The 27,793-nt window shown below is 46.8% G+C and overlaps 1 protein-coding gene across 2 annotated transcripts; it reads left to right on the top strand.

Moving 5' to 3' along the window:
* The first annotated feature begins 199 nt into the window (after nt 1-199).
* SLC45A2 (solute carrier family 45 member 2) lies at nt 200-27,793 on the top strand. Of its 2 annotated transcripts, XM_045020132.1 has the most exons (8): nt 200-642; nt 1,496-1,672; nt 7,743-8,065; nt 11,074-11,217; nt 13,696-13,819; nt 15,499-15,704; nt 24,000-24,125; nt 25,369-27,793. In XM_045020132.1, exons 1-8 carry the CDS (start codon nt 261-263, stop codon nt 25,420-25,422), a joined length of 1,536 nt encoding a protein of 511 aa, XP_044876067.1. In that variant the 5' UTR covers nt 200-260; the 3' UTR covers nt 25,423-27,793. The 2 variants fall into 2 exon arrangements, with proteins under 2 accessions (XP_044876067.1, XP_044876066.1); XM_045020131.1 differs by having other exon boundaries at nt 201-642; nt 24,000-27,793.

The following is a 27,793-nucleotide window of genomic DNA, read 5'->3' as shown; positions in this document are numbered from 1 at the left end:
GTTCTGCTAATCTTCATATTCATTTCCCCACCCCCTCCTTTCCTAACTTGTGATCTCAGAGACAGGAAAGTATGTGAGCCCCTCCTCCACCCCAAACCTTTCCCTCTCAGCATGTGAGCCAGGCTCCCTGTCATGCAGAGCTAGAACAAACCTTCTCTGAGCCACTTCCAGGAACTTCAGGCTTAGCTAGTCCAATGACTTTAACGAAACAGGATTTCAGTGCGGGACTTCCACCACCGTCCGAGCTGGGCATTGCTGGCATGGACAGCAGCAGAGGGAAGGAAAAAGCTGTGCTGGAATCCTTGGCAGGAGGAGACCCCTTTGGATCAGTGGAGCCTGTCAAAAAGCCCTCGGGAAGGCTGATTATGCACAGCATGGCCATGCTCGGCCGGGAGTTCTGCTATGCAGTGGAGGCTGCCTTTGTCACACCGGTGCTGCTCAGTGTCGGGCTGCCCAAGAGCCTCTACAGCCTGGTCTGGCTCATCAGCCCCATCCTGGGCTTTGTGCTGCAGCCTGTGGTGGGGTCAGCCAGTGACCACTGCACCTCTGGCTGGGGCAAGCGGCGCCCTTACATCCTGGCTCTGGGCATTCTGATGTTGCTGGGGATGGCTTTGTACCTCAATGGGGACATGATGATCTCAGGTGAGTGAGCTGCACATGGGGAGCTCATCCTGCTTCTTGAACCAGAAAGAAAAGAAGGGTTTTTTTTTGTCTGTAAATAAAGGTGAGAACAGGGACATCACGTTACTTGGTCTCACTGAAAAAGCTGAGGAACAACATGATCTTTTCCAGATTCCACCCTAATGCTGCCTGTTATTTGCCAGATTGTTCTGTACTCTGTATGTGCGAGTACAATTTACTGTATGTTGGTGCAGTTGCTTCAAAGTTCATCTAAGTAATGTCCAGGCCCAGACAGGTTTAACACATGACTCATTTAATTTGACAGTAGATTTTATTTGTATGGTTCAAATCTGGTATCTGCAACTGAATAAATATTGCCCTTTCCCACCTCCCTGCTCCAAAACCTCTAACCAGGGATGGCGTTCATAGCAAAGAAAGTAATTATTCATGCATGTGCTTAATTCGGGAACATGTAGTGCTGGTGAATAATAGATAAGAACAACTCCTTGGGGATTATTTTGCATTGGAAATCTTGAGCAAAACTCCTGTAAGAATAACATCCTAGAGACCATTACGTTTCAGCTCAGGCTGTAAGTTATTGACGTTTAGCAGCCCAGGTGGAAAGCTACCTTTGCTATTATAATGGGTTATTCAGGAAAAGAGTACATTTCTCTAAACCAATGTCTGCGGTGCCACTAGCTTTCCCTTGAGCTGGGTTAAGTGGGATGTGTGTACCCATATGAAGACATTGTTTGCAGGCACTGAGGGAGAAATAAAGTATCACCGCCAGGGTCACCGCTCTGTTGCATTTCGTCTATAAACTACTGCAAAGTAGGGGGCTGTTGTCAGAGTGAGTTTATTTTTCTTTTTGCAGCTTTGATCCCTGAGCGAGGCAAGCAGCGGACCTGGGCTATAGTCATAACCATGCTGGGCGTCGTGCTCTTTGATTTTGCCGCAGACTTTATTGATGGTCCCATCAAAGCATATTTATTTGATGTTTGCTCTCATCAGGATAAAGAGAAGGGTCTTCATTACCATGCTCTCCTCACAGGTAAGCAGGCCCCCTTCTCTCATTCACTGTCTCTGGGGGCGGGGAGTGAGCAGTAGGGTTTTTTCCTCTCACTGCACTTCTAATCTTCTTGAAGGAACTGATCATCTGATCCTATGCCTCAGTCACGAGTGATTGTTGCTGGGCTTTTATTCTGGAAAAGGTCAGCTTGTGACTACCGCTGCAGGGATTCTGCTGCCGAAAGCTCCAGGCATAGACTGAAAATGACATTTGCAAAAATTCCTACCTAGGGTTAAGGGTGATTAAACAAAGTTGCCCAACATTCTCCCTTCCCCACTTTTCAAAAAGACATATTGAGTTTTGCAGCCTGTTTTAATTGCCGCCCCTCCCATCCCCCCAAGGCAAAAGTAAGTGAATATCATTTGGATTCAGTGCCCAAAGAAGATTGAAGTAAAGAACAACTGTTGAAAGGAATAACACTCCTTTATTAAAAAGAGAAGGAGAGATGCCTAAGCTGCAAAGATTGGACCCAAACTTCAGTGGTATTCAGATTCAGGTTGGGGCCAACTTGTTATATAGATGTACAGGCCAGGATGAAGTTACCAGAATCTCAGGGGAATATCTAGTCCAACTACTGCTCAAAGCAGGACTAATCCCCAGACCCCTCTCAAGGATTGAGCTCACAACCCTGGGTTTAGCAGGCCAATGCACAAACCACTGTGCTGTAGATCCATACATTTTAAGGCCAACTCCAAATTTCCACAAATTTTGGGGGTGTTTGGGTCCAGGGTTTTGGTTCAGTTTGTTACATTTTTATATACTGTGTGAAATTCACTCATGTTGCAGAAGGACGGGGCAAGGCTCTCTGTTCCCCTTAAGTCCCATGTTGAGGATACACAAGAGATCACAGAAAGTTGCCTGCACTAAAAGGGTCTCCAGCTAGCCCTGGCTAGGCCAATATGGAAGGGCTATGATAAGAGCTGACCAGATGGTATGTGGCATCTATGATTGTTGTTCAATTCCTGAGGATGGAATAGTGGCTACTAGCAAAGACCCTGTGCCTGGAGCCCTGGCCCCTAGTTGAGGGACTTTCCTGCCCACCTACATTTTATTCTCATAGAGCCTGATTACTCAGGCTTTTTGCAAATTAAGTTAATTTCATCCATTACACATACCTAGATACAAACTGTTTGACAAAGCGCACAAGTGTTAGTTATGTGCAAATGAAGATGTGAGTCTCTGTAGCATGTACACTAAATGCATCCCGCCCTCTTTGAGGTTGTTTTTTCATATGATGACCCAATAAGGACCTAATTGCCAAATGCTGAGTTGAGCAGCTGCAAGTCTCATTTGTGAGTGTCGCTGATCTGTGATGAAACAGACTCCAAATATTAATCTTATTCAATGCTGCACAAGAGGAAAGACCATTTTCCTCAAAAAGACATTCTCAGTGTAATCATTATTATTATCGTCCATGATATGTCATGTGTCCAGAAGTATTTTAGGCTCAGATCAAGCAAGGATGCAGTCCTTGTGCCGAAAGGCATGCAGTCTAAAGTCAACATAACACAATGAATAAGGGTCATAATCAGTCAAGGGCGGGAAAGGAAGGACAATGGTACCAGGCATGTGCACATCCTGTTGGTTCTGTAACTTTTTGTTGTTGGTAGTGGTATTGCCTTACTCCTCCTCATTTCTCCTAGGCAAGAGGGCAGGTATAGTTCCTGCTTCTGCAACTTGCTCCATGTATGTGGATCCTTGCTCCCATGCAGAGCCCCACTGAAGTTAATAGGGTGCCATGTAGGCATTTACCTGTGCTACTGATAACACTGGACAGTACTAAAAAATAAGAGAATTTTAAAAATTCAAGGTAACTCCTGATCCTCTTGAAGTCAGCAGTAGCTTTGCTGTTGCCTTCAATGGAGACAAGATTTCATTCTCAATGTACTTTACACTGCTTATGCTATTTATTTATCTTTAGCCTTTTTCTCTTCTGGGACAATGAAAATCATTGTAGTCATTTTCACTTTTTGTTGATAGTCCCTTTACTTTTTGGTATCAGCACTAACATGTTTGGGATGTGAGGCCTGCAAAAGAATGTTTATCTGTTTAAAAACTAGTTTCCTTAGGAATTTTTTCCCAAGGCAATATTCCTACTGATCTTAGGTTTTTCTGAAAGCTTGATTTACAAAAATCTAAACTGCAGACAGTACTAATATAAATCAAATAATTACATTCTGTGAAGCTTCTCATCTTCAGAGCACACTACAAACATTAACTGGTTCATGGAGACTCACTCATTACTAGGTATTGCCTCAGGAAAACATTTTTTATTTTTTTTAATTGAAATTGTTTAACACAAAACTAGAGGAAAAGAAAATTCTACTTGGGATTTTAGCAGCCTCAAAAGAAAATACACTCCCATCACACTACTCTGCAAAGGATTGCACACTAACGTAACAGTACGCGAATTAAAAAATTTACTCTGTCATTTTACAGTTTCTTTGCACACCTGCTTTTTCATTTTTGGTGAAATCTCTAGATTATTTTTTCTAACTTGAGTAGAGCAGGAGAAACCCCATATATTACAATATCTAGCATGTCGGAATATTGTAACGGTTCCTGAGTTGGTGCATATTGGTGTCTTTTCTCTCTCTGGTTCAGATTAGTTAATATACATGTACTAACTCATATTAGTCAGAATTATTCACAGGAATGAGATCTGCAGGACTCAATTTTGGTATTAGAGACAGACAGATTTCTAATTCCTCAATCATGATTAGGTTGAGATATTACAGTATAAGATTGATCACAAGTCTAAATACAGTCTCCCTTCTCCCAACCAGGAGTGTGGGGGGGAATTAGTTAACTCAAAATGGTCATTTGTTCTTAGTAAAGGAAACACAATGTGCCTAACATTGATTCCTTTTAACTGTGCATGGAATTGCTGACTAAAAAAAGGAAGGCGTGTTAATTAATGAATGGAAAAGCAGAACAGGCATCAGAGAACATTAAACATCCCTGCTGTTTCATACTTTTCTGTGGATATGGAATGAAAACATCTTCTACTCTCTCAGTATATATGGCAAAGATTAGTATGAATAATCTCTGGACCAGCATTTTTTCCTCTAATGTTACTGTATCTCTAGACACACAGTTACATGCCCTGTATCAGGTCTGAATCCATTTAAAAAAGGGTAGATACATAAATAGATATGAAAGCCCTAAGCCTGCATTGGGATCTGCTTCGATCTGAATCCTCCTATGTGAAGTCCCAATAAGCTCAATAGGACTCTCATACGGGCAAAGGAGCCTCTGACTGGATCCTGATGAAGAATCCAGTGTAGATACATTAGAAAGGAAGGAGGGGGGGGGGCGGGTTTCCAAAGTGGAAAGAACTAAATTTAAATCATGTAGTGCATTTAGCAATCAAAGACATTTATATATGTGAAAAGGGACTAGCAGAGTCTCAGGACCCCATCCTGAAAATAACTGAAGACAAATAATGCAAGAACTTGAACTCCATAGGCAGTGGAGGGCTTGCTTTTTACAACCATGGAGGAAGGGTAAGTTGGAGATTAGGGAATGGAACTGGGGCTCAGGAGGCAGGCATTCTATTCCTGGCACTGTCACATGTTCCTGGGTGACATGCCTGTGCCTCAATTTCTCCACGTGTACCTACCTTACTAAGGGGTTAAGGCTAAATTCATTGATGTTTACGAATGCATTGAAATTCCCAGAAGGAAGGTCCTTAGAGAAGTGAAAATGTAATTTATCTGCTTGTGCTTTGAACCTAGCACCTTCAGTGCTTAACATAAGTCTCCATTGCTTGAAGTTGGTTTAATTTCTTGTTGTTCTTCTACAGGTGAAATTCTGGCCTTACTGAAGTCAATGGCAAAACTCACACTGACTTCAGCAGGGCCAGGATTTCACTCAATGTGTCCATCTCTGTTAGTGTTACCACATTAGCTCCAGAAGAGTCGGTTCTTGATTTTAGCTCTGAAGATCTTGGTTTCAAACCCAGCTGCTGTCCCAATTACGTCGTCTTATTTATTTCAATAAAAATCAAAAACTGAAAGGGAGACTGAATGCACAGGTAGATCTAAGTGCCTGCGTGCCACAGGGCATTGAGTAGCAACTTTTAATGGGTGGTTTTTGTTTTCCCCTTTGGTGGCTGTGTGATGTGACTGCCTGTGTGGTAGCAAAATGCAGGGCCGCCCAGAGGATTCCAGGGGCCCGGGGTCTTCGGCGGCGGGGGGGCCCTTCCGTTCCGGGACCCGCCGCCAAAGTGCCCCGAAGACCCGCGGCGGGAGCCCCCCACCGCCGAATTACCGCCGAAGCGGGACCCGCCGCCGAAGCGCAGCCCGGTCTTCGGCGGTAATTCGGTGGCGGGGGGGGGTGTCCCCGACGCGGGCCTTCCGGGCACTTAGGCGGCGGGTCCCGGAACAGAAGGGGCCCCCCGCCGCCGAAAACCGGGCTGCGCTTCGGCGGCGGCGGCGGCGGGTCCCGCTCCCACCCCCGGCCCCGATGGTCCCGCTCCTCCCCCCCGCCCCGGCCCCAGCCCCAGCCCCAGCCCCAGCCTCTTACCGAGCACGTCTCCGGCGGGGCCTGAGCTCCGTCCCGCTCAGAGCCGTGTGGTGAGGGGGCGGGGCTGTGAGCTCCACGCCGAGCGGAGGCAGCTGCCCCGCCCCCTCCCCACGGCGCTCTGAGCGGGACGGGGCTCAGGCCCCGTTGGAGCTCCCAGCCCCGCCCCGCTCACCACGCGGCTCTGAGCGGGACGGAGCTCAGGCCCCGCCAGAGACGTGCTTGGTAAGAGGCTGGGGCCGGGGCCGGGGCCGGGGCGGGACCGTCTCTGAGCGGGGCGGGGCTCAGGGGCCCCGACGGAGACGCTGAGGCTCCAGGAGAGGGGCGGAGGCGGGAGCCTCCGCTCTTCTCTTGGGAGCCCCTGCGGAGCCCGGGGCAAATTGCCCCCTTTGCCCCCCCCTCTGGGCGGCCCTGGCAAAATGCAGTGGAAGGAAGCGGCTGCTGGAGCAAGAATTGATTATTAAAAACGTATCCTCGCACTTCTGCAACTAACTCACCGTTTAGGAATGCGATGGATACAATGCTCATTGTGGTAGTATTAGAATTAACTCAGATCATGGCACTTTCAGTCTAGAGGCCAGGGACTGAGTGGACCATAGGGGATGAACTCCCACCTCAGCCTCTTGAAATGGTCCCTCCAAATCAGGCTTGAAGAACATTGGGGTGGGTTGTGACGGAGCCTGCACTGCTGTAGTCCATGCTGCACTGCTCGTGGGAGGACTTTGTACCCCAGGGCTGTCAATCCAGCATCTCTTGTGAACAATAAATTAAATCATTTCATTATTAAAAACAACAAGCAGCTAGTGTGTAAGCACTTGCATTTTTATATCCAGACGAATTAGAATTTAGGAAGCTGTTTCATGTCATGACTTGATAACTATCTATGCCAAGGTATGAATAGGTCCAGAGTCCATGGTCTTGTGGTTGCGGTCTCTGGCGGTCACCCCGCCTCGTGGTTGTAGTCTCTGGTGGTCACCCCACCTAGAAGTTATACTGGGGGAAGTAGGGGAACCTAGATCCTCCTGTTCCACCAGATTCCAATCCAGGGCCTTGTGAGGCCTGTCCTGTGCCTCTCACTCTGGGGTGCCTTCCTAGGTCACTTCCTAGCTCCCCCTTCCCTGTCCTACCTCCTGGGTTGCCCACGTATCTCCGGCCCATAAGAGCTACTGCTCCCTGACGCTCCTCCTTCTGGTCTGGGTCTGGCTGCGTCATCCTCCAGAGCTGGTCCTTCCCCCTGCCCTCTCTGTCCCCAACTGAGTTGGCTGGCTCCCCTTTAAATCTGCTCGGCACTGATGGAGGAATGGGGCCTCCTAAGCCCAGAACTGCTCTTGAATCCTTTGCTGTCCCATCAGGGGTTTATACACCCAGTCACACAGGGATTCACTAAAAACTCTAATTACTTGTGATGCTGGGAATTCCCTCATAGATATTGTGACATCTTAATAATTCTTCAGTAACTTACTGGGGGTTGGGTTTTTGTTTTGTTTTTAATAAATGTCAGTGGAGTTTTCTTTCTTTCTCTCTCCAGGTCTGGGTGGTGCCCTGGGTTACCTAACAGGTGCTATGGATTGGGGGAATTCTGTACTAGGAAGATTTTTGGGATCGGAATTCCAGGTGATGTTCATCATTGCGGCTTTGGTTTTCCTAATCTGTCTTACTGTACACTTGTGCAGCATTCCCGAAGCCCCTCTCAGAGATGACAGTACAGAAACTAAGCTCTTGCTGAAAGTGGATGGATCCTCCAAGTATGGTTCCATCGAGAGCGTCAACAATGGTTATTTAAAACCAGGATATGCAGAAAAAAAGACTTTATCTGAGTTGGGGAAATCCACCGAAACACCACAGACACAGGTAATTGTTTTGTAGCCTGTAACATTCCATTTGGGGAAGGTCAGCGCTCCAGTCCTGGAGCCTGTGATGCAATTGCATCTGATGTGATGTGATCAGCTAGACCCTCAAGTTCTCTAGAAAAGTAACATGAAAGCAGTAACATTCTTCTAGGGATAGTTACTTTTCTTCAGTTTGTCATCATCGGCCAGATTGGTGAAAACTACAGGACAGGCAGCATTGTTTAGTGCTTACAGAAGGCAACTGAGGAGCAGGAAATCTGGGTTTTCTATTCTAGACTCTTCCATGGATTCATTATATAAGCTCGGGCAAGTTTCTTAGCCACTGTTTCCCAATATTTCCCCAGTTGGGGTTAGCAGCATACCACTTTGTAATGAGCTTTAACACCATATTGTGTAGAAAGAATGAGAAACCCAGCTGCCCTCCGATACATATGAACAGCTCCCGTTGAAGTCAATGGCACATACGCATGTAAGCTCCAAAGGCAAAATATCAGTGTTCACTGCTCTAAGTAAGTATGGTATTCAGATCATGGAAAAGTAAATCCTGGCAATGCTGATTTTGTTTTAATTGCTTCTTAATCAGATACGCCAACTGTGAGTCAGTGATAAACGACTGGCTGCTGTGTTTTGTTATTTAAGGGCTTTATATCTATAATTTCTCCAGTGTTCCCCAGGTGGGAGCGGGTGAAACGTTGTAAATTGGCACATGCATTTTGTACGTTCCATTGAGGCATTTTTTTTCAAGCCAAGGCAACTTGGAAAATCGCTGAGGTGGTTCTCTCTGAAAAACATGGGAACATTGTATCTCTAGCATAATGCTAGCCAAGTGAAATAGGCAGCCTTTTGTTTTTGCTGTTATGTTGACTAGAAGTGTTCAGAATCCTCATTGCATTGTTGTGGTATCCTAGGAAAATGAAATGCTAATCTATGTGTTTGGTTCCTAACCACGAGTAATGAGCTAGTGAGTTGCTTGTTTTGCTTCCCTTATGTGCAAGTGTCTCTGATTTGAATCTTTGGAAACTAACTAAATCCTGTAGCCAAAATGTTCAGATATGGGTGCTTAAAGTTAGGCACCTAAATCCTCATTAGGTTCCTAGATAAGAGTGGCCTGATTTTAGGTGTGTGTGTGTATTCTGCTAGAGGCCCCATTGTGCTAGGAACTGTACAAACATAGAATGGATGATAGGCCCTGCTTAGAGGGAAGACAAAAAGAAAGACAAACAACAAACAATTTGTCAGAATTATGGAACTTATACATTACAATTTCCCCCTGCCATCCCCTCAGCCCAGCTGCAGCAGCCAACATCCTTCACCACCATTGCTCACCAGGAGTGCCCTTCCTCGGATTGTTCAAGGTGCCAAACACCCACCACTCCCTTTGGCCACAGAAGTTCTCAGAAAGGGAGATTTATTAAGAACAGAGAAAGCAGGTCACATAAGAACATGATAAGCAGGTGGCATAATACAACTATCCTCTCACTGAACAAGCTAATGCCATTGAATCAATCACACATGATACTTCAGAAAACCCAGCCTGTCTTTTCTTGCTGTTCCACTAGCTTCCTCTCTAACCTTTTGGTTGAGCAACTTGCCAGAGACTGGTATTGAGGGTCTTGAGTCTCTCAGTGTCATCTTCTTTTCCTCCACCTGACTTGTAGCATTCTTATGCATCTCATGTTTCTTTGATGTGCCTGGCTTAGCAGTATCAGTCCAGACACCCTCGCCTTGCCACAAATGTGAGTACCACTCCAGTGCCTCCCTAGAGACACATCTTCTGTCTGTCTCAGGCCATATCCACTGAATATTTTCCACATTCATTTACTACGACTGCTAAACCACTTAGGTTCCTATTGTTCTGTCTGCCTTTTATATTTTATTTCCAAACAAGCACCCCTTCAACTCATATTTGTTCTAGTCTAAGGATTACGCTCTTGCATATTTATTGTCTCGGCAAGAGGTATCAACCTGAAGCCAGGCTGGTCTGTCTTCAATGAGACAGGCTTGAATTATTTTTGCAGTTCCCTCTTAAACTGATTTCTGTCAAGTATAAATTGACGTTGTTGAAAGCTTCTGTGAAAATTTGTGAGAGTTCAACACCGACCCTTGAATGACACTAAAAAAACCCCTACGTTTACAAAATCAGAAATACTATATGAACTAAAAAAGCACTTGCAAATTGCTTTAGAAAGACCTTTCACTAAAAGAGAAGCGGTTCTGTTAACATAATTTTTGCAAAAACGTATGATTGTGCTTTTTAAGGGCTACCAGTGAATTAGCTAATCTAATTAATACCAGTGTGTTGTTCCAAGATTAGATACCTTAAAAGCAATCATAGATTTTCAGTATGTATTATGAATCTTTTGACTAAACTCTTGGTTCTTTGTTGTGATTGAGTTGTTATAATATGAATAGATATCTGGACTAAATGCTTGTCCTCTAACATGTTGCCAGATCGTTTAGGGCCTGATTCTGTACCCCTTAGCCATATTGAGTAGCACTTATCCCCATGATAATCCCATTGATTTCAAATTGATTTCATTGAGAGCTGCTGGGTGCTTGGTGCTTTTGAAAAACAGGTCACATTTAGGTGCATGTGATGGGGGCCCCACGGCTCCTGTCCTTTTTGCTTTGCACAGACTGCTTCTGCTGAAAAAAACAGTTTGACAGAAAATTTGGAAATAAATAGTAATATTAATATCAAGAAAATCTGCACTGTATTGAGCTGATCCAGCTCCCATCAAAGTCATTGTGAGTCTATCCATTGACTTCATTAAATGCCAGCTAACCAATGCAGTAGTTCTGCTGATACCAAATAGAAAAGAAAGGTACAAATATGTAGTTACTGAACCTAACAAAGGGACTGTCAGGACTGCAGTGACTCTTCCTAGTGACATAAACAGAAAAGGCCCAGAACTAAAAAAAGCTGAAATCTTGCTGACCCGCTGTTAGCTGTTTTGTTAGTTTTCAAAGCAGCAACGCTGTTGTTTGTTGTTAATTGCTTCCTTCCAGGTTCAGACACGGATGACACTTAAATGCCTTCTGAAGGCACTTTTAAGTATGCCTTCCCACTATCGCTGTCTGTGCATCAGCCACCTCATCGGGTGGACAGCTTTCCTTTCCAACATGCTCTTCTTCACTGACTTCATGGGACAGGTGAGAGACGCACACATCTCCTCACGTACCCCAAAAGTAATCTTCTCGTGGGATTGTTTTAAGCACTTGCCAATGCTGTGACAATGATGTCGGGGTCAGTAACTGCTAGGACAGCCGACTGAGAGTTTTGTAAAGGACAGATGAATGCCTTCAGGTCTTCATTATCGAGCTAGATCTGTTGGGTAGCGGAGGCGGGGAAAGCCCTCCTGCCTTTTGATGTACATTTGGCTGAAAGAGATAAAATAATGATTTTAATCATGCTTCCTGGAACTTTCAAGGACATCTGTTCCCATTTAACTATTTAGAACAAAGCACAGAGATCTGCGGCAAACACACCAGTGCTCTGCTTTGGCTGTACGGCTGCTCATTGAAAGTGTACTAATTAAAGACCTGCTGCTGCTTTGGAATAGGCTCTGCTGTGGCGCACTGGAGTAGCAGTCACCATGTGCACCCTTCATCTGGAAGCATAACAGAAAAGCTTCCCTAGGGCAATTCAACCCTGTGCAACTCAGCCCTCTTGCCCCCTTTATGAACAGGCTTCCCCTTCCATGTCCTCTAGACTGTGCTGTGGTGCCTTCTCTGGAGCATGCCATCAGCTCCTTGCCATCAGTGATTCCTTCCCTTCAGGGCCCCTGAAGCTCTCCCTTCCTCCAAGCAGCTTCCAAACCAGGGGCTCCCCATGCTCTGCCCTACCTGTGTGGTTCTCCCGTCTTCTTGCCTCTCTGGCCCCAGCTGCTTCTTTTCAGTCAGGCTCCTGACTACATCCCCAGCAGCTGCTGTCCTTCCCAACACCTCCCACCCAGCAGCCTGCTTTCTTCTGGCCCCCAACCATTTGCTAGGTGCCACTAGGGGAGCGGGAGTGTGTGTTTCCCAGGGAGTGTGCATGGGGATATATGGCAGTGTGGGAGAGAATGGGTGAGAGGTGACATGAGAGAATAAGTCTGACAGAGAATGAATGGAAGGAAGAGTGTATGCGTGAGTGTAAGGATGAGTCTGAGGGTTTGGCTACACTTGCAGGTGTGCAGCGCTGGGAGTTAAAGCTGTCTTCGTACAGCTGTGTAGGGAAAGCGCTGCAGTGTGGCCACACTGACAGCTACCAGCGCTGCAGTGTGGTCACATTTGCAGCATTTGCAGCGGTGTTGGGAGTGGTGCATTATGGGCAGCTATCCCAGCGTACAAGTGGCTGCAACGTGCTTTTCAAAAGAGGGGGGTGGGGTGGAGTGTGACAGGGAGCGTGGGGGAGACAGAGAGAGTGGATTTTTGGAGCTGACACAGTGTCAGCTCCCTGCCTTGCAAGTTCTAAGGACTTGAAGATACACAGCACCAACCTTCAATCATTTAAAAAGTTTCGACCCCTTCCCCCACCCCTCGCTCATTCACTAAATGCAAATAGCCTTCAGACCAGATAAGCAGCTGCTCCAAAATGGGCCTCCCCTCCCCACCTCCGGGCTGCTTCTCTCCTCAGGCAAACACTAGGGGATCCCCCTCCCTGCCTCTGCTCGAGCAAACAGAAGCTGTGTTTGTTTTTTTAGATAAGCAGCTCCGGGAGCCCCGAGTTCACAACAAAACAAAGAGGCATCACAACAAAACAAAGAGTGTTATCTTTACTTAAAAAGCATTATGGGAAGGTTCCGGAGGTCAGTTACAGCGTAGTAAGATTTATCACTGTTTACACTGGCACCCCAGCGCTGCAAGAGCAGCGCTGTTCTCTTTATTCCTCTCGTCGAGGTGGAGTACAGCCAGCGCTGTAGCCAGGGAGATACAGCGCTGTATGTGCCTTGCCAGTGTGGACGGGGAGTAAGTTACAGTGCTGTAAAGCCACCACCAGCGCTGCAACTCTCAAGTGTAGCCAAGCCCTGAGAGAAAGAATGAATGACTGCGGCAGAGTGAGAGGGACTGAGAATGACTGACTGTAGGCAAGGGAGGGGGGAGAAGTGGTTGAAAAAAGGGAGGGATAGGTTGGGATGAGAGGAGAGGAGGAGGACAAGGAAGAAAGGAAGCAAAAGGCAAAGTGAGAAAAAGGAGAAAACAGAGCCCTAGAGAATGGATAATCCGGAGAGAAGAGAAGGGCAACAAGAAGGGTGGGACGCAAGGCAAGTGTGAGAGGGACTGTGGGGAGCTAGCTGAGGGAGATAAACAGGGAAAAGGGAGAGGAACTTGAAAAGAGGGAGAGAGAGAGATGGTGGGAATCTGGGAGGGAGGGAGGGAGAGTCCCAGTGGGTGAGAAGAGGCAAGAACAGGTTAGAAAATAATAAAGAGGGAGGGAAACAGAAAATGGAAGTGAGAGGGGAGAGAAGAAAAGAAAAATGAAGTCCATGGTTGTGCACAGCTTGAGGGCTACAGAGAGTTGTGTAATTGGTCTCTAGTTCTCTCCCCACCGGAAGGATATTGGGTCCTACACTGGGAAATCCGGTTCCTGTGGATGTGAGACTCTATGTGAATGCAGAGCACTCCCCTGCACTTTGTGGTGTGTTTCAGATAGTATACCACGGAAATCCTTACGCGCCGCATAACTCCACAGCTTACCTTACCTATGAAAGAGGAGTTGAGATTGGATGTTGGGGCATGTGCATCAATGCAATTTCTTCATCGCTCTATTCCTGTAAGTACCCGGGAATGTACGCTGGCACTGTGTTTTAGAATGGGTTTGATACTGTACGTCGTTTCCCATGTTTTAAAAAACAAAAAAAATCTACGGTGTGCAGTGCTGTTGTAGCTGTGTTGGTCCCAGGACCAGGGGCGGCTCTAGGATTTACAGCACCCCAAGCAGGGCGGCACGCATGTCTCAGGCATGTCTGCGGGAGCTCCACCGGAGCCACGGGACCAGCGGACCCTCCGCAGACACGCCTGCGGGAGGTCCATCGGAGCCGCCTGCTGCCCTCCCGCGGGACGCCGCCCCAAGCGCGCGCTAGGCACGCTGGGGTCTGGAGCCGACATTAGAGAGACAAGGTGGGTGAGGTGATATCTTTTATTGGACTAACTTCTGTCGATGAGAGAGACTATTTACTGGTTTTTAATATTAAAACCTTTCAGAGATGTTACAAGGACCAGATCCACAAAGGGACCTTGGCGTGGCAATGCCTAACTTTTGGGCATCTAGCAAATCACAGGAACAAAAATGGGATCCACAAAGCCTGAGCCTGCAGACTCCCTATACAATGAATGGGGAGAGATAGGTGCCTTAAATTGTGGTTCAAAACAGCCAGCACACTAGGTGGGGAGACACCTTAGCTAGCTAATGGGAGATGCTGACAAGAAGGGGTCCTCACCTTTCTCTCAGAGATAGGCACCTGGTCCATGATTGGGACCCTCCTCTCCTAAAGTCAGGTGGCTTATGCACCTAACTCCACAGAAGAAAGGAGGAAGGGTGGTGCTGTTGCTACCCACTTTATAATTTTCAGCCTAGGGATGTGGAAGACCCAGGTTCAATCCCCCTTTCTGCCTAAGGCGGAGAAAGGATCTGAACAGGGGTCTCCCACCTCTCAGGAGAAGCGCTCTAATTACAGAGCTATGAGCTATTCTGATGTGGGGCATCCTCTTCCTCTCCAGTTTGAAGCTGTGCCTACCCTTTGTGCTCTGAGCCCAAGTTTTCATTCCACTGCAGCGGGACTACTCAGGAAATGAGGTACTATTTAACAGGAGAGGTGGCCCATAAGTATTAAAAATGACCCCAAAGGCGAATGCTGGAGGTAGAATGGATTTGCTGGGGATAGTTCTAAGGTTCTGTTTCACCTAGCAATCCTGCAGCTGTGGCCCATCTCTTCATGGCCTCTCCCCACCTGTGCTCCTCACAAGAGAAAGTCATCACAGTGTGTTGCAAGACCTTGCGATAAAAATGAATCTTGCCTTGCAATATCATTGTGTAAATGTGTTAGCTCAGGGCCAAAAATCTGCTTATTAGCCCTTGGCGTGGTGATAAGGGAATAATATATAATAAGCCGTTCAAAAAGCTTTCACTTTCTCTGTAGGCAGAAAAGTGAGTAGACTTTTGGAGGGCTGAGCTATGCATCTAATAAAAAGGCCTTATTGTAATCTTGTGTAGATCCTTTCCTTTTGGCTCTCAATCGCAGATATTTGTGTAATACCTCCTTCAACTCCAACAGGAATGTCTAAAACTGATGTCAAATGCTCTGGATGTCAAACAGTGGATCTGTTTGTCTTCATCCCAGCTTGTCAAAGAGATTCTCTTATAATTGAATGCTCAAAAGAAATACTATTGCAATTACTAGGTTGGGTTATGTTTAGACTCAACAGTTTCTCCCCCCACCTTTCTTTTCACAGACTTGCAAAAAGCTCTTCTGCCTTATATTGGATTAAAGGGACTTTATTTCATTGGATACCTGCTTTTTGGGATAGGCACTGGGTTTATTGGACTGTTTCCCAAGGTATATTCTACTCTGGCTCTGTGCTCGCTCTTTGGAGTCATGTCCAGCACGCTGTACACTGTCCCGTTCAACCTCATTGCAGAATATCACAGGGAGGAAGAGGTGAGTTTAATGTCTAGGTAAAGAAGGAATTGGTATTTTCCTTGTTTTGTTTTGTCCATTTTAACCGGAGAAGAGGATTTATTTTCATTTCAGATTATTTGTGGCAGCACAGTGCCATGGGGGGAGGTGGAGTTTCAAATGTACGGAGCTTCAAGAGTGTGGTGATAAACAATGCTAATATTGCAAATCATTTGTCATTATAAAGCACTTTTCACCTGAGATCTCAAAGAACGTGAGAAACATAAATGAAGCTTGTGCCAACCTTGTGAGAGAGGTAAGGACAGAATCAGTTTAGGGAACAGTGGCACAGAGGCTAAGTCCTGCAAGTCACTCAACTCAGGCAAACCCATGTGTCTGCGTGGAACCCCACTGACGCCAGTGGGTTTCTGCAAAGGGTGTTTGTCATGTTGTGGGGTGCAATCCAGACTAGTGAGGGATTATGTCACTGTAATTCTGGGTGCCTTAAATGGTCTGCTGCTGTGGCTCCCAGCATGGTCACCAATAGGCAGCAGACAAGCATTGCACTGAGTGTCTGTGTGTTAAGCAGCTCTGGTTCAGCAACCCTAATTCCAGAAGCCTACTGTGCTCTGGTCTCCACCAGCCTTGGTCACTACTAGCCAAGTGACTCCAACACACTCCCAGTCCCGACTTTGCAGAGCACCGGGTTTGGGGAAATGTCCAGCCCTTTCCTGGACCATTCAGAGAAATATTAAGGTTCATTTGCTCCTCTAAAGTGACAAACTGCCCAGCTTATCACTTTAACTGGAGTTAACAATCACTTCGATTCACACAAAACACTGGGTTGGCTTAGGTTACAAGTAAAACAAGTTTATTAACGAAAGGAGATAAGATTTTAAGTGATACCAAGTAGGAGGAATAAAGTTAGAAAGGGTTACAAATGAACTAAAGTGCTGTGCTGTGGCCAGCAGTTGGAAGCTGTGAGCTTCTAACCAAGGTTTGAAATCTAGAAGCCTCTGTTCATTGGCTGAGCCTTAGTCAGAGGGTGGGGCTGTCAGGAAGGCTGGGGCTTTATAAAGCAGTGAGCAAGCAACCAGGGAGCTTTGCAAACAGGGGCTGCTAGCAGTGAGTTTCGAGAGGGAGTTGGGAAAGGCAGTGGGAAGGGAGTGTGGTACACTTGCCATTCTTTAAAACCTTTAACCTAAACTATAATCAAAACTTCTTGATTTAAACAAAACCCCTCTCATTAACCAAGGGTAGCTGTAGGAGACAATGCAGGCAGAAGCCCAGCAGCAGAGTGGGGGCTATCCAGTTTATTGTGCTGAATGCAGCATGCAGGGGCGGCTCCAGGCCCCAGCACGCCAAGCGCATGAGCTTGGGGCGGCAAGCCGCGGGGGGCGCTCTGCCGGCGCCGTGAGGGCGGTAGGCAGGCTGCCCTCGGCCAGGGGCGGCTCTAGGCACCAGCAAAGCAAGCACCTGCTTGGGGCAGCCCATTTGCAGGGGCGGCAGGGATCCAGCATGGGAGCTGAGAACCAACAGGGGGCTCTGGGAGCTGTAGTTCCTTGGTTAGCTCCCTGCCTATAGAGCCAGCCCTGGAGCAGGGAAAGAACTGAGGCCACATAGGTAGTGGAAATATAACCTACAAGCTGTAGGTCCATCTTGTGCTTTAACCACTAGACTATGCTTCCTCATGAGCAGGAGGGGGAAACATTCAGCATTCTGAGAAAGGCATTTGTTTATCATCACGTGTTGTTTTTTAAACCCAGGTGTGGTACATATTTGAACAGTGTTTAGCACAAAGGGGCTCCACTCTCTGATTGGGGCTCCCAGAACTGCTATCATACCAATCAATAATCATATACAACGTACACAATCGGTTTTACAAGCTAGGTCTGTGCACAGCTCTGTTCCTGCAAGCAAGACTGAGGGCCAGATCCTCATCTTGTATAAATCAGTGAAGCTCTATTTACTTCAGTGGAGCTGGGCCAGTGTACACTAGCTGAGGATGCAGCTGAGTCCCTGCAGTATATAACCAAAACATGTAAGGAAATGTAAGTAGCTTAGTTAACTAAAAGTATTATACAAATGATTTGTTAAGTGGAATTTTATGCACTTCAGCATTAAATTATCTGAATAAAAAAAAATAAGGTATTTGTTATGCTAAAATAGAGATTTATAGGAAAATGAACCAGCCTGTAGTGATACAATGATTGTCCTGCCAGATCAAATTTATCCTTGCATTCTGCTCTGAGAGTGGTAGCACCAAATAATTTAGAGGAAGGTACAAGAAATCCCATAGTGGACAATTATGACATCCCCTGCCATGGGTGACAATTCTTCCTGACCTCTGTGAGAGGCTCATGCCTTGAAGCATGTGTGTCATCTCTTTAAAAACTGCTTTTATTCTGTATAGTATAAGCTTCTCATTATCCATACAAATGTTTGGAATCTGTGTGCAAGCCTGCACAGTGGGAAATACAAATCCAAAAGAAAACCTTGAAAGGACTTCATTTCTTATGCTCAATTATGTCATCTTACTCTGCACAGCAGGTGCCTCATGTCATGTAAGATAAGGTGTTAAGCTCTTTAAAGGAAAGTTCTCTCAAGTGTCTTAAGTTATTGAGAGACTCTGAAACATGAAAGATGAATAAGAATTTGGAAGACTTGATCTTTAGAAAAGTTTTCAATATAGGCTGGAACTGGAAACTTTGGGGAGATGAATAAATGAAATGCGAGCAAAGCGAATCATAATACAGTATATATGGCTGCAAGCAGTGCGTAGCTAGATTGAGTCAGTAAGAGAACAGCTACTATAAGAGCAAGTGAAACTGCAACCTGACACTTGAAAGATGACTTACAGAAAGCTCTTATTCCAATGAATCCTTGAAGGGTATTTTTAATGTGGTGGAACATTTCCCAGAATTGACTTTTAATTTTGCCAGTTAATTTCTCTGTTCTTGGCAGTGCAGATCAGCTGTCAATAAGTATTTTAGAAAGACTTAATAAGGGATGGGGATGAATCACAAAGCTAAATTGTGGGGGAGGAGAGGAAAGGGAAACTGAACCCAAAGTTTCAGGTTAGTCCATTATGGTGATAGGAACGAGATGCATAATGCAAATCTGGCTCTGGGCAGGTTCAGGGATGCTGGATTCAGACCCATCTGTCACTAGATGTAACTGAGTTAAAAGTTGTGCAAGTGGAAATGTGTAGTTCATATTTAATAAGCCAATGTCCTCAGAGAGATAATCAGAAGAGAACCAGTTGCTTCTGCTTTGATGCCTGCTTCTTGATTAACTCTGTTGGATGGTATGGTTTCACCAGTTCTGACACTAACAAAGTTAGTTTTAATCTCAAACCTTCTAAAATATGCAAGATAGAGTAACAAAAAAGCATCTCATAGTTGGCTGTATTTGTTCAAAAACTGATGTACCTGTCTTTGGAACCGTAGGCACATCATGGGAATAAGCACCGCCCAGTAAAACATTCACTATTTCAATAAAAACTATGAGTTGAGTCCAGAATCCCCCAGATGACTTGCTTTTTGCATGACGTAGTCAAAAATAAATGTGGTTGGATCATGTTATTCAAGAAAGGCAAAGAACAAAGATCAGACCTTTTTAATCAATGGGCTTTCTGTGAAAACGGAACTGCACCAGGATGTAAACTATTGGCCTCTCAATTCCACTTGCGTATTGAGCACAAAGCTCACTTGTTCCCTGTTATTTGAGTACAGTTATCTGTAGCTGATATGGAAGACACGTGTAGTGCTGAGAGTCACAGCCCCTAACTTTAGATGGGAATGAATGAGGAGGAGAAAGAGGTGGTGATGCCCACCCTATAACCCAGTGGTTTGAGCACTAGAGAATAATTCTCTCTGGCCCAATGACTATTTAAGTATTTATCCACAGTCATTGGGCTGGAGTGCAAGCAACTGAGGGAATGATTCTGTAGCCTGGTGGTTAGGACACCTATGTAGGAGACCCTGGGTCTAGTCCCTCTGCTCCAATCACTATTTAATCCAAAGTGGAGAGGAGAGACTGAGGCAATTGCACTTTAGACTCTCCCAGAACTCACTGGTTTGAGCATGCTCCTGAGAGGTGAGAGACCCACTGTGCTCCAATCCTCTTTTCCCTTCTGACAGAGGTGGCGGATTGAACTGGGTCTTCCACATTCCAGGCCAGTGCTTTATCCAGTGGGCTAAAAGTTATACGGTGCCCCCCCTTCACCCACTCCCTCAATTTTGAATGGGATCTGATCTGGTAGGCATGCTCAGAGGCCGCTGACAGGATTGGGCCCTGCTCCTCACTTAGATGGCCAAATGTGCCCTTCTTCCCCTGGTATGTGAATCGCTCTGGAGCAGTGGTCCCCAACCTTTTTGGCTGGCGGGCGCCAGCCGAAGGACCACTGTGGCGGTGGAGCACCCACCGAAATGCCGCCGAATTTCAGCGGCATTTCGGCAGCGACATCTCTCGATGACATTGCTTGTTGTCAACAAGTGACATCATCGAGAGGCATCCCTGCTGAAATTCGGGAGCGACGCTTCTCGATGACATCACTTGTCGACGGCGAGCGGCGTCATCGAGAGGCGTCCCCGCTGAAATTCGGGAGCGACGCCTCTCGATGACGTCACTTGTTGATGGCAAGCAGCATCATCGAGAGGCATCCCCGCCAAAATGCTGCTGCGGCATTTCAGCGGGTGCTCTCCTGGGGGCCAGGACGCGGGCGCATTAAGATGCCCCTGTGGGCACCGCGTTGGGGACCCCTATTCTAGAGCGTAGGTGGGAGATAGGCATCTGGGCATTTAGCATGGGGCAGCAGCGCACATGTCCAAAACGTAGTATCTAGGGAACTTTGGCAGTGGAAAGTTAGGCACCAAATGAGTGTAGGGACTTACAGGGATAGACGGCAACCAAGTGGGAGGCAGGGGTGGCTCTAGGCACCAGCAAAGCAAGCACCTGCTTGGGGCGGCCCATTTGCAGGGGCGGCAGGGATCCAGCATGGGAGCTGAGAACCAACAGGGGGCTCTGGGAGCTGTAGTTCCTTGGTTAGCTTCCTGCCTATAGAGCCTATAGGCCTATGGAGCAGGGAAAGAACTACATTTCCCAGTATCCCCTTGGCCACTACCAACTGGAAAGGAAGGAGGGGGACCTCATGCGGCAGCGTGCTGTGAGTGGAGAGTTGCACTGGGAATGGTAGGGAGACCATATTTTAACATTTAAAAAACAGGACTGAACTGTCCAGGGGGAGCGAAGCCCCACCCTGCCACCATCCACTCCCTCTGACTGCCCCCCACAGAATCCCCAACCCATCCAACCCCCCACCCCGCTCCCTGTCCCCTGGTCACCCCCTCCCGGGACCCCTGCCCCTATCTAAGCGCCGCTGATCCTTGTCCCCTGATCGCCCCCTCCTGGGACCCCTGCCCCTAACTGCCCCCCAGGACCCCACCCCCTATCTAAGTGCCGCTGGTCCTTGTCCCCTGATTGCCCCCTCTCGGGACCCCTGCCCCTAACTGCCCCCCAGGACCCCACCCCCTATCTAAGCCTCCCTTCTCCTTGTCCCCAACTGCCCCCTCCTGAGACCCCCCAACTTCCTCCCTAGGTCCCCACCCCCTACCTGTCCCCTGACAAACCCCTGGGACTCCCATGCCTATCCAACCGCTGCCTGTCCCCTGACTGCCCCCCCCAAACCCCTGAGACATCCAACCCCCCCTTCTCCCTGCCCCTGACTGCCCCCCTGAACCTCCGCCCCATCCAACCCTCCCTGTCCCTTGACTGCCCCCCCCCCGGAACTCCCTACCCCTTCTCCAACCCCCCAGCCCCCTTACCATGCCACTCAGACCAGCGTGTCTGGCTCCGCGCAGCGCCAGACACGCTGCTGCATACATGCTGCCGTGCTCCCCGCCGGAGCCCACAGCCCCCCCCTCCACACCCACCCAGCACCTGCCTTCCAGATTTGAACACCTCAAAATTCAGGAGTGCTCAAGCTCAGTTTGGGCAGCTGTTACTTCATTTCTCCCAAATCAAATATACTGATCCACTGTAACTTGCTGTTGAAAAAGTAGGATAAAATTGAGCAAGAAATGCTTCCCAGTGGTTATTAGGACTGGAACTGCTATTTTCAACAGCCACTGCCTTTTGTTTGTTTGTTTGTTTGTTTGTTTGTTTAAAAGGAAGACAGTGATACTGCATTGGCAAATTCCCCATAGAAAGAAAGAGTGGAACGAAAGAATAATAAAGGCACCTCAACTTTTCCTCATTTATGGAGGACAGTCTTATAATATGCATCCAGATCTCCTCCAATCACACCAGCTGAAAATTGTTCCACTTTACTGCAGCTCTGTAACCATATGGGAACCAATCCTGTCTGTGTTTTGTGCACATCCAAAATTCCTGCTGAATGACCCACTCTGGGAGCGAGTTACCAGTGACCCAGGGCTGCGGCGGAAGGAAGGTGCAAGTGGGGGGGGCAGGAGGTGTGGGGGGGCACTGGTGTGGGGGAAGAGGGGAGCCCAGGGCTGGGGCGGCAGGGGGGTGGGGGAGGACACTGGTGGGGGGAAAAAGGGGAAGCCCAGCACTGGGGCAGCAGGGGGTGTGGGTGCGGGGAGGAGAGCCCAGGGGTGGGGCAGCAGGGAGTGCAGGGGGAAGCCCAGGGCCGAGATGAGCGGCAGCCAAAATTTTTTTTGCTTGGGGCGGCAAAAAACCTAGAGACGGCCCTCGTGGGAGGTCCAAGTCACCTCTACAGTGGGAATAGGCTGAAGAGTGTTGTGGGGAAACTGAGTCTGACCCTCCCCACAAGAGGGCTCTCCAGGATGATGAGTTATGTAGCAATTTCCCACAGTTTTTTTTTAAAATTGAGTCTGAGTAGCATTTTGAAATACAATATGAAAAGCACTTAAAGAAATCAACAAGCATACTTAACAGCACAGGGCGTTGTGTTCCCTGAGCTGGCTGCCTACCCACCACAAATCCTTTGTGTTTGGGAGTCTGCAAGAGGGGCAAAGTGAATCTATAAATTATCACTTAATTTTAGTTTCACGAAGAGAAGCAGAACAATTCGGTCACGATGCAGTCCACACATGAGAATTAAGACAAATCTTGTGTTTTGCTACTTAGAAATAAATGGATTTTATGGTTTTGAACCAGCTGTTTGACCCCCAGCGTTGATAACAGTATTTGTTATGCAGAAGATTTCTAGACTATAGATGGTTTTCAGATATGATGGGCTAAATCCAGCCTTGTGCTATGCTGGTGCACTGCAGGAGAAGGTAGGATGGCTGCTGTTCAGCATTAAGCACCAACTAGTGGCACGGTGAGGTTGTGGTATGGACTGCTCAGAGACCCACCAAAGTACACTCCTCACCATGGTACCCCATTACAAGGGATCCTGGGAGGGGGTGTGTGTATGGGTAGGATTCCTGTTGCTTAGGATACCTCACCTGATGCAAGTAAGGCTGTTGTTTTGACACTGAAACTTTTAAATAGGTTGGGGCCTAGTCTAGATATCCCTCTCTCCCATATGTTTACTGTGACCGCTGTGATCAGCCCAGGAAGCAGGGCAGTCTTGGTGCTTGGTTAGGGTGACCAGACAGCAAATGTAAAAAATTGGGACGGGGGTAAGGGGTAATAGGAGCCTATATAAGAAAAAGACCCAAAAATCGGGACTGTCCCTATAAAATCAGGACATCTGGTCACCCTATGCGTGGTCTTCTACGGTGGAATTCTCTTCCTGGCTTGGTTTGCCAGAGGCTGAATCTGCTGACCTTCAAGTCATGCTGCAATGTCCATTTTCCCCCCAGGCTGAGCGTGGCTATAGAGGAAGATGTGTTGGGAGAGAGTAATGGGACGGTTGAGGGTTGTGTGGGGATTTGGAGAGTTTGTCATTGTTTGTAAGGACTGTATCTGAATGATTGTTTTCATTCTGTAGCTACTACACATGCATCCAGAGCATGGGACTAGCACATCTTAGACACCAGAAGATTAAAGAGGGAGCAAGCAAGCCAGCATCCATTCCTGGCAGCAGCTATCTCATGATCTGGCAATAGCTGCATGTAGTACAATAGTTTCCCTTCAGAACACTGTAGTCTGGTGGTTAGAGCACTGATGTGAGACTCAAGACATAGGTTCTATTTCTGATTCTGCTGCTGGGTGACCTTAGGCAAGTCATTTTGCTGCTCTGTGCCTCCGTTTCCCCACCTGTAAAATGGGGAGAGTGACAGTGACTGCCTTTGTAAAGCATTTTGAAATCTACTGATGAAAAATTCTATACAAGAGCTAGGTATTATTATGTATTAATCAGTTGTCTCATTTGATTGGGTTTCATTTTATGCTTATTTGCAGAGTCAAAAGGAGCAGAATGGAAGAGAAGCTGAGGCCACTGGAAGAGGAAAGGGAATTGACTGCGCGGCTCTCACTTGCATGGTGCAGCTGGCACAGATCATTGTTGGAGTGGGCCTGGGGTTCTTGGTCAGTGCTGCGGGCAGTGTAATCGTGGTTGTGATTTGTGCATCTGCTGTGGCATTAACAGGCTGTTGCTTTGTTGCTTTTTTTGTTCAGTATGTGGAATAGAACCGTGCATAAATGAAGGAAGAAATCCCCATGGGAACATTGTCATTCTTGATCTGTATCCATTGGGTGCAGTTTCTACACTGATATTTTTATAGCATGCTCTTCTTTCATTGGCTGGAGTGGTTACAATTCCAGGGCATTATTTCTCCACAGAGTGGAAATACGTGGTAAAATTGGTGGCCTCACTTCTCAGGCTGTAAGATCTCTCCATGACTTTCCTTCCTCTGCCCCAATTTTGTGTTAACATGTAAGCCACTTTCATACATGGCAGGGTAATGCTCTTCATCATTAGTGGTAATGCTCATCATTAGCCAAGCTGGAGAAGAGAAGAGATGAAATGTGTGGCAAAAAGAATGTATCCAGTAAGAGTGAAAGCTGGGGTTACTGATCCCAAATTCCAAGGAGGTACTTTTAAGATGGGGGTTCTTAACCTGGGGTTGTGGTCCCAAGGAGGTGTCAAGGAGTCACACCCAGTGCTCAATTTGTTTCAGGCTGAGCCCTGGCACCTCTAGGCATGGCAGTTCATAGTTCCAGCACCTCTAGGCTTGGCACATCAGTTATGAAAGTAAAAAAAATTGCTTGAGCTCCAGCACCTAATTGCTTGAGCCCCAGGACATTCATTAGAGATTAAGCACTGGTCACAACCACTGTGTCTTTTCAGTATTGCCAAATGGGACAGGGGTTCCGGCTAGATGAGGAGCAGGCGTAGTATGGAAAAGTGGATTCTGGTGTGGAAAAGGTTGAGAAGTCCTGCTTTAAGGTATATCCCACTACTGGACAGCTTTATGTGGTATGTTGTGCTTATATAAATGTGAAAGAAAAACATAGAACAAGATTTTCAAACATGGATGCCTAGAGACGAGCTCCTAAGTCCATATTGAGGCACCTAAATAGGGAGTCGGTGGGAAGCTGTTGGGAGTTGAGCACCTTTGAAAATCTAGTCCCTTGTTTAAATGTCTAAAATTAGGCACCCATTTTTAAAAAATCTTGGCCAAAAATTCTAAAATTTGTGAGCCACCTAAAATGTTCAAATTGAGTTATATAGTACTTACCTTAACTGAAGGAATTCAGACCTGTTTGCTCTCCTCTTTTGCACAGAAGAATCTAACTTGATCAAATTCTTGTTTTGCTTCTTTCACAGCATTCGACAGAATATTATTGTAACTTAATTCAGTTCCACAAAGCATTACCATGAATTGTTCTATATCCACATGTCAAACCAATATATGAAATCCTATAGGCAAACCAGTCTACTTTTATTTGAGTACAGAGCTTGCATCTTTATTTTCATTAAAACACCAGAATTTGTTACAGGGAGCTTCTGAATCATTCCATCCAGATTCAAGTCAGTTTCAAATTGGACCATAAAAGATTAAGATTAAAGATATCTGAATGAGCTTTAGAGATCTGATTCTGTATTCCTGACTAAGTGGAGTCAAGTTCGGGATACTTAAGAAATACTGGACCAGACCTGTTATTAAGTTGTATTCCTGACTAAAATGTATCCAAAAGGAGCATTGAGCTGCTTGCTTCCAAAGTGCAGCATTTGTTTTTAAAGTGAAGTGTCTTTATTTGTGGTGTGCATCTCAGCCACTGAGAAAATAGTGTAGGACCTGTCCTTGGAGCAGAAGACTGTCTAGAATGGCATGTGGGCAGCTGACTGAGTGGGACTTTGATACCCCAGAAAGGGAAGACTATACAGGGAGCTGGCCAGAGGGCTGAGACCTGAAGAGAGAGAGCTGCGAGTCCTGAAGAGCAAGGAGTGGGGGAGGCGGTGTGAACAATGGTTGGAAGAGGGGCGTCGGACCTGAGTGGAGCTAATTCCCGGATCTAGCCACTAGGAGGCACCCAACACCTTGGAGGTCAATTATCAAACGTGTTTCCTTGACAACATTTGGGACTTCAGTGAAGACTCATACTGGGGAATTCCCGTCTCAGTCCTTGGGCATCTGCATAATGTACCTTCCCCCCACCCCCAACATTGTTCTCATCCCTCCTGAAAGCACAGCTCATGACAAACCCCCTGCATTGCATTGCTGCCCGTTAACCTCTCTCCCTTTTTACCTCTGCTGTGTGACTATGGAGAGAGAACACCAGTGGAATCAGGCTGGGGGGCTCAGAGGGTGGCTTGTCAGCTCTGCAGCATGTTCTCCCCTCCCACCTGATCTTCCTGAAGTCCATTTACCAATGCTGTTTTGCATTTGTGCTCCCATAGCCAGGGATGGGACAGAAATTAAAACACATCCTCTACTTCTTTAAGACTCCAGAATAATATTCCTGCAGAAGTGTCTCCTACACTAAAAGGCGTCCACCCAAAAATACAAATATCCTGATTAGAAAAATGGAAAAATTCCAGGTGTGTGCATCTTGTGGAAAAACACCTTTTAAATGGCACCAAAACCAATCTTAAATATTACAGGTCCTAAGCAGGAAACAAAGGTTCACTTCAGCACTTTGAAAATGTTACACATATTGAACATGTTCACTGTAGTACCATTCATTTCAAGGGTTCCACCAATTCTGCCCAGTTACTGCATTTAATAGCAGACTGATGGGTGCTTTTAACTGAATAACGTGGGCTATGAGGTCAAGAAGACATTGAGCTTGGTACTGGTCATCCAGTTTTACCCCAATATAAATAGGCTCCAATATATCAAGACCTGATGTAGAGTATAACCAAATAGAGAGAGAGAGAGAGAGAGAGAGAGTAGGCGTGTGTGTGTGTGTGTGTGTAGGCAGGCACCCTGTCCAGGTGTTTGTCTAACCCAGTTGTTCTCAACCCATGACCTGTGGGCTGCTTGTGGCCCAATCATCACACAGCTGTGGCCCATGTGACATCCTCAGGGCCATACAGGAAGAATATATATTTACACCTGGGGGAATTTTGTGCCACTGTGCATGTGCAGAATTCATGTCCGGTGCAGAATTTTTTTTCTGCAGAAAATACATTCTACCTGAGAAATGCTGCAGTTCTGCCTTTCACCCACCAGAGGCTGTTGTGGCACCAGAACAGCTAGCAGCTGGCTACATTTATCAGAGCACCCAGCCCATTGAGCCAGGTTAGAACAGACAGAATGGGGCACACGGGGCTGCTGGGGGTCACAGACTGGGTTCAGAATGGCTAGCTGAGGGGACAGACTAGGGTTTGGGCTCAGGAGCTAGTGGAGCGACAGCATTGAGTCAGGGGCTGAATGGGAGGGGGTGCTGCAGGGTCACATGGGGCAAGAGAAAGAGGGCTCCAGGGACACATGGGGAAGAGGGGCAGATGTGCCCAACTGAATGGGGGAGGCTCCACAATTCCCTGACAATCCCCCGCCTCAAACAAAACCCTGTTCCATACTTCTCCCACCTACCCTCCAGATTCACTTCCAGGCTCCTTTCCTCTCCCTCAGCTCCTCTGTTACTTCAACTCCCCCAAGCCTTTGCACTGCTTCTGAGGGATGCAAGAAATGCATTTCTGTATTGCAGTTTAAATGAATTACTCAAAGTTCTGTACTAATATGCCTAGTAATGAATCTATTTGTCATAAAAATATTTTGTTTTCTGTATTGTTACAGACATTTGCT

The sequence above is a fragment of the Mauremys mutica genome, chromosome 6 (genome assembly GCF_020497125.1).
Source record: "Mauremys mutica isolate MM-2020 ecotype Southern chromosome 6, ASM2049712v1, whole genome shotgun sequence".
Classification (NCBI taxonomy): domain Eukaryota; kingdom Metazoa; phylum Chordata; order Testudines; family Geoemydidae; genus Mauremys; species Mauremys mutica.
The sequence above is the reverse complement of the archived record's forward strand: the minus strand, read 5'-3'. Positions and strand labels throughout refer to the sequence as shown.

Excerpts from the sequence above, each read along its gene's own strand:
- SLC45A2 (XM_045020131.1), top strand. The coding sequence starts at position 261 with ATGGACAGCAGCAGAGGGAAGGAAAAAGCTGTGCTGGAATCCTTGGCA. Across the intron at positions 1,673-7,742 it reads TTACCATGCTCTCCTCACAG|GTCTGGGTGGTGCCCTGGGT; the intron begins GTAAGCAGGCCC and ends TTCTCTCTCCAG. Across the intron at positions 15,705-23,999 it reads AATATCACAGGGAGGAAGAG|AGTCAAAAGGAGCAGAATGG; the intron begins GTGAGTTTAATG and ends GCTTATTTGCAG.